This window comes from Pipra filicauda, unplaced genomic scaffold (genome assembly GCF_003945595.2).
Source record: "Pipra filicauda isolate LSUMZ 115617 unplaced genomic scaffold, ASM394559v2 scaffold68_size4259465_pilon, whole genome shotgun sequence".
Lineage (NCBI taxonomy): Eukaryota > Metazoa > Chordata > Aves > Passeriformes > Pipridae > Pipra > Pipra filicauda.
In genome coordinates, this window is record NW_024104853.1 from 1449693 (window position 1) to 1465586 (window position 15894).

Here is a 15894-nt window from a genome sequence, read left to right on the forward strand (position 1 = left end):
TGCATGGCTAACAAGGGATGAAAGACTTGTAGATCCTCAACTTCCAAACCCTGGATCAGCTCCAGCCCTGAACACAGCAACTGTCAGATATGTGACAAAAAAAGATTTCAACTCACCATTATCATCCTAGTGACAGTAGTCCATATTTTTTTTCCTCAGGTTATCCACAGTGTAATTACCCACCCTCCACCTAATTAGGAAATTGTGCCCTGTTCTTCATCTGAATCTGCCTGGAACAATCTTTCAGACACCTTTTGTTACAGTACAAGAGATTCATCCTGGTTTTAGATTTCTGTATGCAAGTATCTATACTCAGAGCTTGAGCCACATCTCAGATTCTTGTCAGTGAGCTGAGTAAGTTGAGCTGCTTAAGTTTAAAATCATGACTTATTTTCCAGTCCCTGGAGATATTTGTAACCCTCATTTGAATTCTCTCCCTCTCTCTGTCCTCATTATTTCTATGTATTTTCTGAGGTGTGGATGAATAGCCGTAAACAGTTAGACCAAAGGTGTATCTAGCCTAGTGTTCTGTCTCCCACATATGGCACAGTAACATTAATAACAGTGTAAAAAGGTGCTGCTTTCTTCCCTGCTACCTGGTCCAGCATTCGAGTGATGTGAAGCTCACTGTCCTACACACATGTGCTCTTAGCCTGAACCAGGATCACTTGCAGTTTTCTGCTTGACACTCCTTGTTGTATGGATCCAGGGATCACATTAGCATATTTCTTCCCCTTGCAGTGCCTCAGAAGCTCACGTTGACCCACTGTCTGTAAATTTTTTTAAGTCCTCCACGGAGCTGCAGCTTTCCAAGACAGCTTACTAGCTCTAGCAAACAAAACACACTGTCCGATGGAGCCAGTACACATGATCCTTCAAGCTAACCTCCTGTCCTTATCTGGAAAGCCACCATTGTATTGTCTCCTGAGCTAGGATACCAGTTTTTCCAGAAAGAAACATTCTGCACTTCCACATTAAAGAGTGCAGAAGGTGAGATATTAGTATTTGACTTCGGACCACTTCCAAGCCTACCTGCTTTTCACCTCATATTAGGAGAATAAGCCTTTCCTGCTTTCCAGAGATTTTAGCTTGCACGAATGTGACTTGCAAACTTTCAATGATAGAGCTGTTCTAAAAAGTGTGAGAGCTATTTGTAGTAAATAAAATACATTTAAATGTGTAGTCAGCTCTTGGATTTTTTGAGACAATCAGCAGAGAAGGCTTAAAAACTAAAAGCAGCTTGACTGTCTTTCTAAAAGAAAACTGAGATTTCCTTATAATACTCTAATCACTGTAGGTGTTAGGACATGAAAAGTTACAGCAGCATTATAGAGGAAGGAATGAGTTGGCAGTACTGCCCCCACCTTTATTTCCTAGGACTTCTAAATGTACATGAGAGAAATCACATTCAAATCTCCAGGTGTGCAGGTGTTTCTACACCACCACCCATTTGCTCTGGTATGCACAGACCCCCTCCTCCCCCCCCATTCTTGCTATCCTTCATGCATTCTCACCCCTGTATCCTGTGTCTGCTCTTCAGCATCACAGCCACAGGCAGACATATTCCAGCTCCCTTTATCTACAGCCATCATGCAAGACCTACCCCCTCACACACAAGTACATATTCCAAAATCAGCGCATATACACCAGACCCTGCACTTGCACACTTAGAATGCATTTAGAATTTTATACTGGAGACATGAAAAGACACACAGGGTCCCTGTTTGCCAGGCACTCAGGGTGCCTGAATCTTTTTGAGGGGGAGCTTCAGCAAAATGCCTTTTGCAGCTTGCTGGAGTTTGGAAGCCACCAGCTAGGTGCGTATAGGTCTGAGCTGCTCCTTCCCAAATTGAGTGGTTGTGATAGATTATATTTATACCTCCACTGTTCCAGCCGTTCACAAACCATCCCACACATCTCTTGTATTAGAAGGTTTCTACCTAATATTTTTTGAGCTGGGCATATGGGACCATGATTATATCATCTTTATTTGTTTTTCTCCATTCACTCTCACTCCTCCATTATTCTGTCTCCCTGCCGATACCATTTAAGGATCCACTAAAATATTACACAGTGGTTTTTACTCATCACCGTCTTTTTTCCTCCTTTTTGGCAGATGCTTACCCCAATTCTGAAGTGATCTATGTGTGGACTAACAGCACCACAACATCTGTGGTGGTGGCCGAAGATGGCTCACGACTTAACCAGTACCACCTGATGGGACAAACTGTAGGAACCGAAAACATCAGTACCAGTACAGGTACAGAGAATATTTCCATCCCATGGCTGCTAATAGATAGAGTGGGAGGGGAGATCCACAGGCTCTGGTTATTTTGCAACAAGGCTAGAGAAGTATGCGTGGGATGTGGAGGGTTAGGGAGATCCTGTGCAGGTTCATGGCCACTTAGCAGAGACACTTAAACACTGAGAGGATTATGTGCTGGCTCTTAGGTACATTGCAAGTCTGTTGCTAAAGATGCATCCAAGCCCCTGCTATTTACAGGAGTGCCGGAGAAGCTGCACGCAGCTTCTTGGCGATCGCCTTTACTGAGGCTGCCGGTGCTACTGCTGGCTTATTTTCTCGGGGGAGGAACCACCCTGGGAGGCAAACACCACCCACGCATTTGATCCGTTTCAATCATCGCTTTAAAATGATTGCCTGATGAGACCGCGGGGGGGAGGGGAAGGAGGAGGGAGGAAGGGAATAGAGGGTCAAGTGGGGGCTGTGGCTTGGCGTGGCTCTGCAGCGTGTCCAGGGGACCACGTGGCTGGAGAGGAGGTGCAAACCCCGAGGATCCCCATTCCCTCCGAGGCTGTAAGTGGAGGTGCCAGATGTGGCAGCATTAGGGAAGCAAAGAAGCTTTACTCCCAGGCCGGGCATCCACGTGAGCCATGCCCCCCTGCTTCTTAAGGCTCCCACGCAAGGGCAGCCCTGGGTGTGCATTGGTGCCGGGGGGGGTGTGTCACTCCCGAGGGGGTCGAGGCCGGGACAGAGATCACGTGAGCTCAGCAGGACGGGGGCTTAACCAGGTTACACAATGCACTCAACTGGAGAGCATTAGTGGCATCCATCGGGGCAGGGAAGAGGGGGAATGAAATAGCCTGCTATGAAGGGAAGGTTGGGGAAAGGAGCAGCCTGTGACAACATGGCTGGGAGCAATTCCTGCAGGAGAAGCCCAACAGAGTCTGCTGCTGATACGTTGTATGCCTGGTGAAAAATGATGGGCAGAGTTGTAGAGGACAAAGTATAGATTGAATTAAGAACCTGTTAGTATCTGCAGGAAATGTAGGAGTTGTGAAAATAGGTACACGTACACTTGCACACAAAGTTAGCTGGACTGAAACATGAAGATGCATAAATCTTTGTGCTCCAGACGGCAAAAAAAGAGGGAGCATCTGAGCTTGCCGCTTATGCTTCAAACAGGACACAAAGTGAGGGAAGGCTTGCCATGGGCAGCCACTAACCACAACTGCCATCTCCATCCTATAGACCTTCATCCCCTCCCTTGCACATTGCAGGAGACACAAAGCTGCTGCTAAAGCAAAGATACCTAAAGTCAAGAGAAGCATGTAGACAGAGTGGTCACTTCTGCAGGAAAAGAATGAGTATGCTATCTCCCATGAAAGAGTAAAGACACTTTTTTCCTTACCAGTTCACCATCATAGCCGCGTTGTTTTCTGCAATGAATGGCAGCTCCCCTCTCGCCTTCATTGTTGCCAAGAAAAAGATCCAAAGGATGTACTGGAGCATCTCCTACAAGCTCGTCCTGCTCCTCAGAGCAAGAAAACCATCCAGCCCAGGCAGTGAGTGCTCCAGTGTGTCAGCTCCAGGCCACTTCCAGTTTGCCGCTTTGCCTGTGAAAGCTCCTTGTACTCCTCAGCCCAAGGAAACAGACATATCCCAAAGTTTCTGCACAGTAAACACCTCCCTCATGTATTTAAGATTTATGCTAATAAATGCTTGGTTTCCAACGTCAAGATTTTATATTAATGTCCTGGGTTACATCTGGGCTGGCTGGATTCTGATTGCAGGGTGGATCACAAAGAGCAGGACACAGATTGTAACCGGGGATTAGCAAAATACAAAAATCCGATTTTGCACAGGGAAAGCATCAGTCAGCGATGGATTTTCTGGACTTCATCAAGCTCGTAGGAGGCCAGTAATCAGCATTACTTACGAATGGCCGTTGAAAGCATTTCTTCCTTCTATTGAATTGTTGAATGTGGAAAAGAAAAACCAAAAAGCTATTGCATAAATCCAAGTGCTTGGATCTTTTGTGGCTTTTATGACACACAAGTCAAACTACAGAGCTCTTGCTGTTGCATAGACAAAATTTTTGTGGATGTCATGGGTCATTTATGCTCTTCTTTCTAGCAGACTCTTTTTTTTAAATGGAAATGCCGGACCTGCACCAATCCCTTGGGATTCTGCTGATTTTGTAGGCAAGCTGCTAAGTTTGGCTAGCTTCTCAGAAAAAAATATCCTGGAATTCCTAATTCATCGGCCAGTCTTGAAATTTGGAACATTTTAGCCATGCCACAGAAAACAGCTCTGACATGTGCCACCTGTTCGATTTTTTTGGCTGTTTGTTGTATTTTATGGGGTGTTTTTGTTGTTGGGTTTTTGGTTTTTTTTTTTTTTTTTTTGTGCTAACGTCCCCAAATGTCATTCCACCAAAAGAGAAGATATTTGACTACTCACACTGCTTCCAACAGACCCAACATCTGTTATATCCTGGTGGTACAAGTGCTGAAAACAATCAGATATGAGATTTGAGTCCAAGTGAATCTTGCTGCTTTCCACTAATGGTTGCCCAATCGTGTTCCCATACTCAGAATCTCTCATAGATAACTCAGGATCTGCAGTATTACAAAACAAAAGATAAACCCACTTCTTTTATATTTTGCCAGCTGGAACCTGAGCTCTGTAATATCCAAAGCCTAAATAATAAAAGAATCGTTCAACTCTTCATTTTGCCCCAAATAAATCTGATTTTTTCTGGAGATCAATCGTTCTTCTGCATCACTATAAAAGGACACATGGATTTTTCATGGGCTAAAATGTTCTGGATGTCAGCGTAGTCAGGGAGGTGGTGTCACAGACTTAATTTCAGGATCCTGCTAGAACAGCCATTAATAGACCTGAGTTCAGATATATCCAATAAACAAAAAAGACTGGGGTCTTGTCCAGCCTCATTAAAGTACTTGATTGAATCTCAGCATAATGACAATGGAAGAATGCGTGTAAGATCCTGGAAAATTTGTAAGCACAGTCTTCAGAATTCCCTCAACTAGATACTAAAAAAATACTGTAGCAGCTTTTAAAGCACAAAAAACCCCTTAAGACCAGCAGCACTGTAGCATAGCTCTGTGAAGAAATGCAGTCATTCCTGCTCTAGGGCTTTTCATTAGTACTAGATTTGTTATAGTTTAATAACAATAGTTTGTTTTCTGCAATGTTGAGTGGACCCCATCAGGAAAAGGATTCTCTTTTAAGTGCTACATAAACCTATAACAAAAATTAGCTCTTGCTCAAGAAAGCTTATGGTCTAAGGATAAACAGAAGTAAAAGGGAGCTCTGTCACTCCAACAGAGCCAGTACCTTGTTCTAAATAAACAAAGGCCAACTCAGACAGCTTTTAGCTTTACTTTAAGCAGTGGTCCCAGGGCATTAAAAACCAAGCTGTGGGGTTTTCTTAAGCTTCAAATCTGCTGGGGGAAGTATTCCTAGTATAGGCATTTTTGAAAAGGATAGCATGGGAAATCAGAGAAGATATTAGCTGGAAGAAGAGCAAGTGCAAAATCAAAGTGCTATCATTTCAGTGGAGATGAGGGCTTTGATAGGTTAAAGAAAACGATAAGGTAAAAATCAGCTGTGGAGAGGCATCAACATGTAGGCATTAGTTTTCTGCATTTTAAAAAGGAAAAAAAGGGGTCCTGTACTGCTGCTGAGCTGTGTAGATTTTTTTTTTTTATTATTATTCCGGCTCTGAAAGCATACTGTCGAAATCGATAATACACATCGTCACTCTGTTGCAAGCAGGCAAACTGTGACTCAAACACATCTCAGTGCAGTAGCAACTGAGAAACAGATTACAGGCACACAGACCCTGCTGACTCTTGTCATATTTTAGGGGTAATCCACAAACTAGATACTCCTAAATAAAGAGCAAGTGGGTTTCCTCCTGAGACCATTGCATGTTCAGCATCCCTGGTTCAAAATTACACTAAATGGAAGGGAATTAGGTGACGCTTCACAGGGGTTTTCTCCCCAGTTTCACAGCATTCCCTGTCCTTCTCCATATCACTCTTCAGGGAACCATTTCACCAGAAAATCAGACTCCAGAGAAAGACATAAAGATTGAGGCAGAATGTCAGTTAAGGTATTTCTGTGTTTTTTTCAGTCATTTTGTCTAAAATCCTCAGCATGAACAAGGTCTGTAAAATGGACCCAGAATAGCAGAGCTCCTGTATCATAACATATCAGTGTAGCTATACCTGCAAAAACCCTTTCACTGTAAACCTGTTCTCTGCTAATTAGCCATATTGTCGCTTAGAAATAATCTGTCAGATCTAATTACTTAGCAATGCTGGCCACAGCTCAACTCAGGCTATTCACTCAAGACAGAATCAGTCTGTTGTATATTTTCCTTTTGTGGCTGGTCTATAGAGACTAACAGTCAAGTCTTGCAACAGAGATTATGGATATATTTTTTTTGTTCTTGGAGGACAATATATATTTCAGAACAGCCATTACTATGATTAATCAGTACCCAACTGAATGATGCATGCTTTTAAATTAATTTTATATCAGTGTGAGTGGACAACTGTTAGGGCTTGAAGGGTTGTGTTGTTTTGTATTCTTACATTTTGTTTTTACTCTTATTTTTCCCAGGCAAATAGTAGCATGCTTTTAGCTGCTTTAGGGCATGCTTTAGGGCTTTGGGGAGCAGTTACCATCATGAATAGCCTGGAAAATGATGTGGTTTTCCAAGAACTGTCTGAAAGAACTGGGGACAGTAACCATCAGCAATAACCTTCAGTAACAACTATATGGTTTTCCAGGAACAGTCTGAAAGAGCAGGTTAAGTTTTGATTTTTTTCTGAAACATTAGGGAAGGTGACAGCTGGTCTGTTGATTTTGGAGTGCATTTTTTAGGCTTTAACTGAAATTCAGAGGAGCTGATAAAAGACAAATTAAGGCAATGCTGGGAATTTGGCATATAAAAAAGACATGGAATTTAGCACTGCTGTGGCAGCTTTCAGTGAACTCTCCATTCAGGCAGTACAGTATTCATTGTACAGGTGAACAAGACATGACACAATGTCTATCCAGAAACAGATTATTTTTCCAGGGGCTAAAGTGTATCAGATTCTAGGAAAACTGTATGCACTAGAGGGACTTTTTCTTTTTTTTTTTTTTTGTCCTGGAGGAGTAATCTGAAGGATTTGGGTACTCAGATCAGTAAGACATCCCAGAATCCATATGCAAAGTGGCAATTTTTGCAGCAGATACTGGGACAGGCAATGCCTAAAGTGTGGTGCAGAAGGTGTCCAGACACGTTTTTATTCTTGAAAACTAATGGCTTGGCAGTAACAGTTGCCCTAATGAGGTTAAGTCCTGCTGCTAAATCAGGTTTCTAAGAGTAGAGAGCCTTAATTGTTACTACGGTATGAGAGTTTGTCAGAATGGGTCAAAAATAGGCAGGGCTGAGGCAGTGCCAGCAAGCCTGTGGACATCACAGCATTCTAGTTGCATAGGAGGACTGCAGCTTTTCAGTGTAGTAGAAGCAGTCAGTCATTGTCTTCTGCTTCTGGGGAGTGAATGTGAAGACCATGAGGATTTAGCAGCACCTCTCTCTCAGGTCTTGGTTTTCCACAGTGCAGAAATCCAGACATTTTTCATGCAATTAAGAATGGCTGAGTGGTATCCTTAAACAGGGGGTTGTAGCTGGCCTCCTTAAGTCCCTGATTGGTAAACCTTCTTTGTTTTACCCACATGCACATTTTTCTCCTTCTAGGTGAATATACTATTATGACAGCCCATTTTCATCTGAAAAGAAAAATTGGTTATTTTGTCATCCAAACATACCTTCCTTGCATTATGACTGTGATCTTATCACAAGTGTCGTTTTGGCTAAACAGAGAATCTGTCCCTGCTAGGACTGTCTTTGGTGAGTATCCCCCTCTCTCCTAGAACACAGATAGGATTGGTCTGGCTTGTGGAAGTGATTTGCTGTAACAAAACCACAGTTCACTAATGTTTATTTCTGCTTGAGATGTTGTAGACGTTTCCTCGTTCTCTTCCAGTTCAAACTCAAAATCCATTTAAAAACACTGTCAGGGCTTTTTTTCCACAAAGTTATGACAGAAATTGGTCAAGAATCAATTACCTGAAAGTTAAGGACAGAAGACAGAAGAATCAGATTGGTGTGATTTGTGTTGGGTTTTTTCCACTTGGGTAAAATACTGGATGGTTTAGAACAAAAAGACATACAGATTATCATATTTAGTTTATACTCTAGCTAAGCATTTGAAACAGATTTCACTTCAAGACATTTTATCTCTGTTGTAGGATGTTTATCTGGGAAAACCATGCAGAGGTTAATTAGTGACAATTATCTCTATTGCCATCAAAAAAATTAATACGAATTTGCATTTAGAAAATGTATATTTACTAAAGAAATTGTTATGGAAAAAACCTTTGGGGTGTCATTAATTTACTTGTTTTATCACTAGAAGATTGCAGAAAATAAGCACTCTTTTAAGTGAAGGTTGATGAAATACAAAATTTTCACTAGATGAAAAATGAGGGGAGTGGGAACAGTTTATTACATAAAACTTTGTTCACCTGTCCTTAAACAAGTCATTTTTTTTGTACAAACCTACTGAAATCAGTTGGCAGCTTTGATCAAACATCAGTTCAGCAAGTTGTATGGGGAGAATACAGGTAACAGCATCCCTTTGCTGACCAAGGGTACCCATTCTAGATTTACAAAGGTGTAACTGAGAGTTGAATTTTGTACTCTTGGGGAAATCTTCCCATAGATGAAAGTAGTGGCAGCTTTGTCAATTACTGGCCTATGGGAAAGGAGGAGCTATGGTCAGGGAAACCAATAACAGTCAACAATTTCATACCTGCAATCTCTGTGTAAGAAAACAAACTAAGTAATCCCACTTTATTCTGACTGTTAAAAACGCTGGGCTTGTGTTACCCTAAAAATACTTATTTAAATACACTATAGCTAGAGATAACCAGAACCCCAGAGGATTAAATATTTAAGGGTAGAGGCTTTCATTTTTTTTCTTACTCTCTCGGACCATAATATGCAAACAGAGATTGACTTCATGTGGGCTTCTTAGGTATCTTGCATTGGGACCTGCTCATAGCTCATCAGTGATCCCATAGAGCTTAGGAAACTGATCTTTGCCTCTTTTATTTTTTTCCTTCTTTGCAGGAGTAACAACAGTCCTCACCATGACCACCTTAAGTATCAGTGCCCGTAACTCTTTGCCAAAAGTGGCCTACGCTACTGCAATGGACTGGTTTATAGCTGTTTGCTATGCCTTTGTATTTTCTGCATTGATTGAATTTGCAACAGTCAATTATTTCACCAAGAGGAGTTGGGCATGGGATGGCAAAAAAGCCCAGGAAGCTGCGAAAATCAAGGTGCTTAGCTTAGATTTTTTAAATACCTAAAATAAAAAGCAGGTACTCAACATAGTTCAAATAACTGAATAGTCAGTTTTCAGGTTCTTCATGAGAAAGTTAAACTACCTCATGACATACTTTCACCTCCCTATAGAGGAAAATTTGCAAGGAAATATGACACCTTCTCTTCATGGAGATAGACTACTAGTCTCTATCATCTATATGAAGAGGACTTTTTACAGAAGGATATTGGGCATTGAGTCCACGTGGCATGGGATTTCAGTGACCAGACTTCTGATAATAGGAGACTTATACTATGAAACATATCTCTACAGAGCCCTCCCTCTGTCCTCCTAAATAAATGGCAAAGCTCAATGGAGCCGGGGCTCCACCACAGTATCCCCACCAAAAAAGGGACAAAAGAGCTGTTCTGTGAAAAGACAAACTGTTGAATTTCATGCTGAAATGAAACCTTTGGAATAGGACTGACTCTTAATAAATCGTCTCCTAGAGAGAGCTTGTACCCGCAGGCATCCCAGAAGAGCCATACAAAGAGACAAGCTGGCAGGGGCAATGAGCCCTTCCCCACACTCTTTGCTGCAGCCAGGGAAGTGAGATTCACGTCTTGTCAGCTGCCCATGGGGCAGCAACCTCTGCAGGTGCAGGACTGCATCGCCCTGAAAAAAGGAGCTGCTAATGCACATGCCAGGTGGGATGCAGGTCCGACCAGTCAGTCTCAGCTTACTCTGACGTCAGGGAAAGTTTCACCTGACTAAAGGGCTGCAAAATCAAGGCAAAACCATCTGTTCGGTAGTCAAAGTCAGAATAGCCAACAGGCTCTTATTAGCATGATTGATTATGGTGCTTAGCTTTTTCGGTTAATATCTTGAGAACATGTTTCCACTTTCTGTTCATGTGGCCTAAAATATTTGTTCTTTCTGCAGAAAAAAGAGCGCAACTTGTTGGGAAATAAATCAACTAATACTTACACAACTGGGAAGATGACCCCTGCACCAAACATGCCAAAGGACTCAGCCCCATCTGTCATCTCAAACACTACATCTGCTCCAGTGAAGTCTGCAGAAGAAAAGCCTGCTGAAAGCAAAAAGACTTACAACAGCATCAGTAAGATTGACAAAATGTCACGGATAATTTTTCCAGTGCTGTTTGGAACTTTTAACTTAGTTTACTGGGCTACATATTTGAATAGGGAGCCTGTAATTAAAGGTGCCAATTCTCCAAAATAAACTGAAGTACTCTGAAGCCACATGTGAGCCATACTTACAAAGCAGATGCTACCAAGGAAAATTTGAGATCCAGATGACTTTCTACACATTTGGGCAATATTCTTCAGGAAGTTTTTTGCATGTTTAATAATATGTACAAATAATATTGCCTTGATTGTTTCTACATGTAACCTCAGATGTTTTGGAGACGATTATATTACTTACAGCAATTGATCTTTATAAAAGATCAGAAGACATTGAACATGGCTTCTTTGCTGCTGAGTATCTTGCATTGATAGTTTACAAATAAAATAAGTTATATTTTTTAACTGTTCAGGTGTACTACATATCGTGGTTTTTATACTTCAGATGTACAGTCATTCAAATATAAGCTTAACCTATATTTTACAGAAGAGCTCTACTGTTGTCATCTGATAAGTTACTGAGTAACGCTAGTTGTAAATGTGCCAAATTATTAAGTGTAGGGCTATGTTTGAGCACCTTTACTAGTTACAGGCAGTGCATTGCTCCACAGATAAAACTGCTCAGCCCAATTTTCATTGGAAGTTAAAAACAATGCCATAAATCCTAATGGGACTACGCAGATTTTCACTGCTTGAGACTCTAGCTTGCACTGAAATAACATAGGGAGCAGGATGCTACTTGTGTAAATAAAGTGGTGGAATCTTGCACTTAAATGAAAAGGTTTGTTTGGATTTTGCATTCCAAGAAATTTTGTTTAACAATTCTCAATATTTATTCCAAAAATTAAGAGTTATATTGCATGAAATTAACATAGATTAGGAACATACTTGTGCAAATAAAACTTTTAACAACAGCAGTAGACATTTTTATCAGGGTAAAGTAAATGATGTTTGGACATTTTCCCCAGAAGAAGATTGTGTAATATTAGCAGAGATTATGCTGCAGTAATTATCACTTGTTTCCCACAGCAAAAACCAGTCAGCCAACACTAAGGGGTGTAATCAGAAAAAAAGATGTACTTCATGACAGCAAGGTGTTTCAGTGACAATATTGGCAGAAAGGTCTTTGTACTGTCCATCTGAAACTTTTCTATAAAACGCCTTGCTGCTGACAATGTGTTTTGCTTTCACAATGAATGAGAAAATGCAGTCTGAGTTTTCAGCTCTTTCCTCCTTGGCATCCTTTAATTGTTCCAGAAGCTTTTGTATTTAAATCTTAATGTTTAAATAAAAAATGCATTCAACATTTGATTGCAAAATGTCGTTTTTATACTGGTTATCTTTTTAGAAAGACCAAAACATCACACCACGGGAGCTGAGGAATTAACTGGAAAGCACACAAGCATGCACTTGTGCACACACATCACATAACATGTTTACATGACGTGCACGTGACACATCCTCCCTGTTACCCAGAAAGGAACATGTCTTGAGTGAAGACAGTGGATTGAATTATTTCAGAATTAGGTTCTGTCTTGCTATGGAGCATCACTCCTGTGATCTTTTTTGGGACAGAGAGGAGAGCTTGTGCTTCACTTTGAAATGAGGGTCTGATCTGGGACTGGGTAGCTGTCTGGGCTTCTTATGTGTGTTCTCTTCAACCCTTTCATTCCCAAACATTTTCATTGCCAAGAAAAAAATCTCATACATCTATTCCTTTTTGAAGCCTTTTGTTTGATGCTGTGGAATGAGAAATTTGCAAATTCTCAGTGGCAATGGAGAAGCCATGGGATTGGGCAGATGGCTGTATACTGATAAAGAGGAGAAAGGCAGGAAGGTGCACATCTATTCAGTGCTATCCTGAGCCAAGGTGAGGATGTGGATCTTTGTTTTCATGTAGGCGTCCCATGTGTCTTTGAGCAGCCGCAGACTTCCTTGTTCATCATCCCTTTGGGGGGAATCCCTTTGGCCCCTTGGGGATCAAAAATAGTGAAAAATTTCAGTGCCTACTGGGAGGCAAAACTTTATATAAAGTCCCATGGCTATTTCTTGAGATGAGAAACTCAGAGAATTTCATGACTAAGTTTCACAAATGAGAAACTCAGAGCCATCCTAACAGCATCTTCTTCTGGGCAATTCGTCTGCCCCAGAGGGTTTCTGTGCTTTATTTGCTTACACCCAAGTCTGACTCATACTCTGTATGGCTCAGTAGGATTTTCTGGTCTCTGTTGCAGGACTCGGTGCCAGGACCTCTAACTCTGATCTATTTTACTTACATGGAAAGTCTCATCTTCAACGAGTACAGATCTACCTGCAAACAGCAGAGTAGTATGGCCAGAGGATCAGGTCATTTGCTTTATTATAGTATACAATTTGTTGGTGTTTACTGGTTATATAGAGGACCTGATATGCCAAAGGCATATGGCACCACAGGCATTCTGTAAAAAATCACTTCCAGTTGTATTGACTGTCTCTTTCTATGTTTGAAGGTAAAGGTGGAAAATAATGATTAGAGCTCATTCTGTTAATGTGGACTTGCTAAATGAGGTTGAAGTTTCCTAATCCTTGCTGAGAACTGAAATGATAGAAGAAGAAGAAGCCACCTTGCAATGTGTGCTTGTGCAGGAACACTAGGTGTTGTCCCGTAGTTTGGAAGATGCTTCAATAAACCAAGAGATTCCAGACTGGAACACTTAAACGCCACTGCCTCGCATTGCGCAATACCTAAAAATTTAAATCTCTCCACAGTCAGTGAACTGTTTGTGTGGGAGACCATTACTCACTGAGATGGCATCTGAAATGTGGGAGATGGGAGCATTTCCCAGATCCTGTCTGAAAGGAAACACCTTGGCCTTGTCCTGCTTCAGGCTGGGGTGGTATCTGGATGTGCATCAATCTCCTCTGGTTTCCCCCGGAAGTAGCTTGGGCTTTCAGGAGTGGAGTGAGCTGTGTCCCTGTCCCCAGCATGGGTGAACTGGGGCCCTGTGGGACACATCTACTTAACGGCCAAAGAGAATTATAAATAGGAATGGTTTCTCGTCAGGTTTTTCTTTATGCTATCATTGAAAAAGAATTGAAAAGTGAATTACAATTCAGCACCACAGAGTAAGTGTGTGCAGTCTGCTGCTAAATTTCTTTACTTGCACATATTAAGAATGAAAGAACAAGTTGAATACAATGGAAAAGGTCTTTTGGTTCTGATATTTGAGCTGTGCCAACTTACTCCCAGATGAATTTAAGCAATAACACGTTTTCTAAAGTTTAACCCTCTTCTGTTATTTCGTGTTCTGCTTTTTTTCTAAATGGAATACACCTTCTGTGGAATAGCTAAACATATTTGTACAAAACTGAGAAAGAAATTGTTGTATTAAATAATCATGTCTTTCAAAAATTCTTGCTAAACATGTAAGTTAAACTTTCAAAAAACTGAATGAAACTGTTTTGCTATTCAGTTTATGCAGGCAAGATGCACAGCTGTTTGATTTTTAAACCTGGAGATAAAGTTCTTTGTAATAAGGATGTATTTCCTCTAACATCTTTGCTTCTCAGATTGGAATTGACATTGAAATGACCAAATTTCTTGAATTCTTTCTGGCTTTTTATATGTTTTTATGTCACTACAAATACTAAAGTAATGGTCATTGCTTGGTGACTCTCAGATGACATCTTTGCTTTACCAATTTTGTGTCTTCCATTATCTTGTTATAGACATTTGTTCAATTTAGAGGAAGACAGAAAGATTGGAAGTTAGACTTTATGAAGCCCAAATGACTTCTGAAAGATCTTCTTAGGATTACCACTAATTTGGACTGAAGTGGAAGCGTCCCATTCTGTAGTGCATTATTTGCCTTTTTATTGCCATCCTTAAAAGCAATTATTACTCCTCACAGTCATCATGTCTTAAAAGCTTCTGTTTAAATTGGCCATGGCTAAAGACAAAGTGAAAAGGAAACTGAGAATGTTGATTGAAGATACCAGTTTATTTCAGTTAGATGAATTTGGAGAGATTTTGAAAAATACTGATAGATTGCAATTGACTGGACCGGCAATGATAGGTTGCATTCGTAGGTGGGAAAATAACCGCACCTAAGAAAAAAAACACCACATAGCTTGTCACATAAATGACAATAAATGCTGGAACGAGCCACCCATGGCAGTTTTGGCCTCTGGGTCTGGACTCAGTTCTTCATTCACTGCCAGCTGATGTTATTGACGTCCTCAGGAAAACTGCTCAGAGGAGCAGGCCTGCCTGCCCTCTTCTGCCAGCATGTGAATGTGAAGATGCTGAAAAGCTGCAGCATGGCACATCAGGGGGGATTCTCCATATCCTGCCAGAGAGCAGAGAGTACTGTGCTGAAGGACAGAGGTGAGGGCACACAGAAAGTGTCTGGACCTCTGAGATTCAATTTCCTACCTCAAGGCAGAGTTACTTATTTATAGGAGCGGAGTGCTTCCAGCAGTAGCGACAGAGACCTTCAGTCTGAATAAACTGGCCCTAAGACTCATATAAAATCTCTAATAAGCCTCCAGCTGGAGTACTCCAGAAGCTGTAGAAGTTTCTGGAGTTTGTCTCAGAGCAGCCCCAGTTCCCTTCTGTGCTGCTTGTGGTATAAGTAGCACTGGGGTGCTAGGAAAACCACCAGTAGGGCTCTCTTTCAACATTTAATCTCAGAAAAGTTCAGATGCCCAAACTGTTCAGTGCTAGAGAGGGGGTTCCCAGTTCTAGCAAGTGAGGCACTTGATCTATGAGTCCCATTCCCTTCCTCTGCATTTTCCCCCTCAATTTATGTCAACTAGCACCCTGCACAGCTACTTTCAGGGACTCATATTTCCCCACTGTACAACATATACCAAAAAAGTATCCCTTAGGTTGAAAAGAAAGTCACCTCCTGTGAGAAAGCAATGAGAGGTAAGTTAAATGTGGGTCCATTTTATTGTGCTAAAGAGTATAAACATTTTACTGTTGTTACAGGATATGATAAAATGTTCTTTTGTTAAAATATATGCTGGATAATCGTGCCCCTTGCCTGAATACACAATTTGAAAAAGCTCAGCAAAGGCAGAGTGTGCTTAAAAGTAAAATAAAAGCATG

General features: G+C 41.2%; 1 protein-coding gene across 1 annotated transcript in view; it reads left to right on the forward strand.

Moving 5' to 3' along the window:
- GABRA5 (gamma-aminobutyric acid type A receptor subunit alpha5) overlaps positions 1 to 12108 on the forward strand; it is a 53682-nt gene extending 41574 nt beyond the window's left edge. The window contains exons 6-9 of the mRNA XM_039388835.1: positions 2117 to 2260; positions 8022 to 8174; positions 9459 to 9670; positions 10597 to 12108. Of these exons, the coding sequence (XP_039244769.1) occupies positions 2117 to 2260; positions 8022 to 8174; positions 9459 to 9670; positions 10597 to 10899 (812 nt within the window). The 3' untranslated portion in view covers positions 10900 to 12108. The remainder of the gene's footprint in view (positions 1 to 2116; positions 2261 to 8021; positions 8175 to 9458; positions 9671 to 10596) is intronic.
- Positions 12109 to 15894: the final 3786 nt, after the last annotated feature.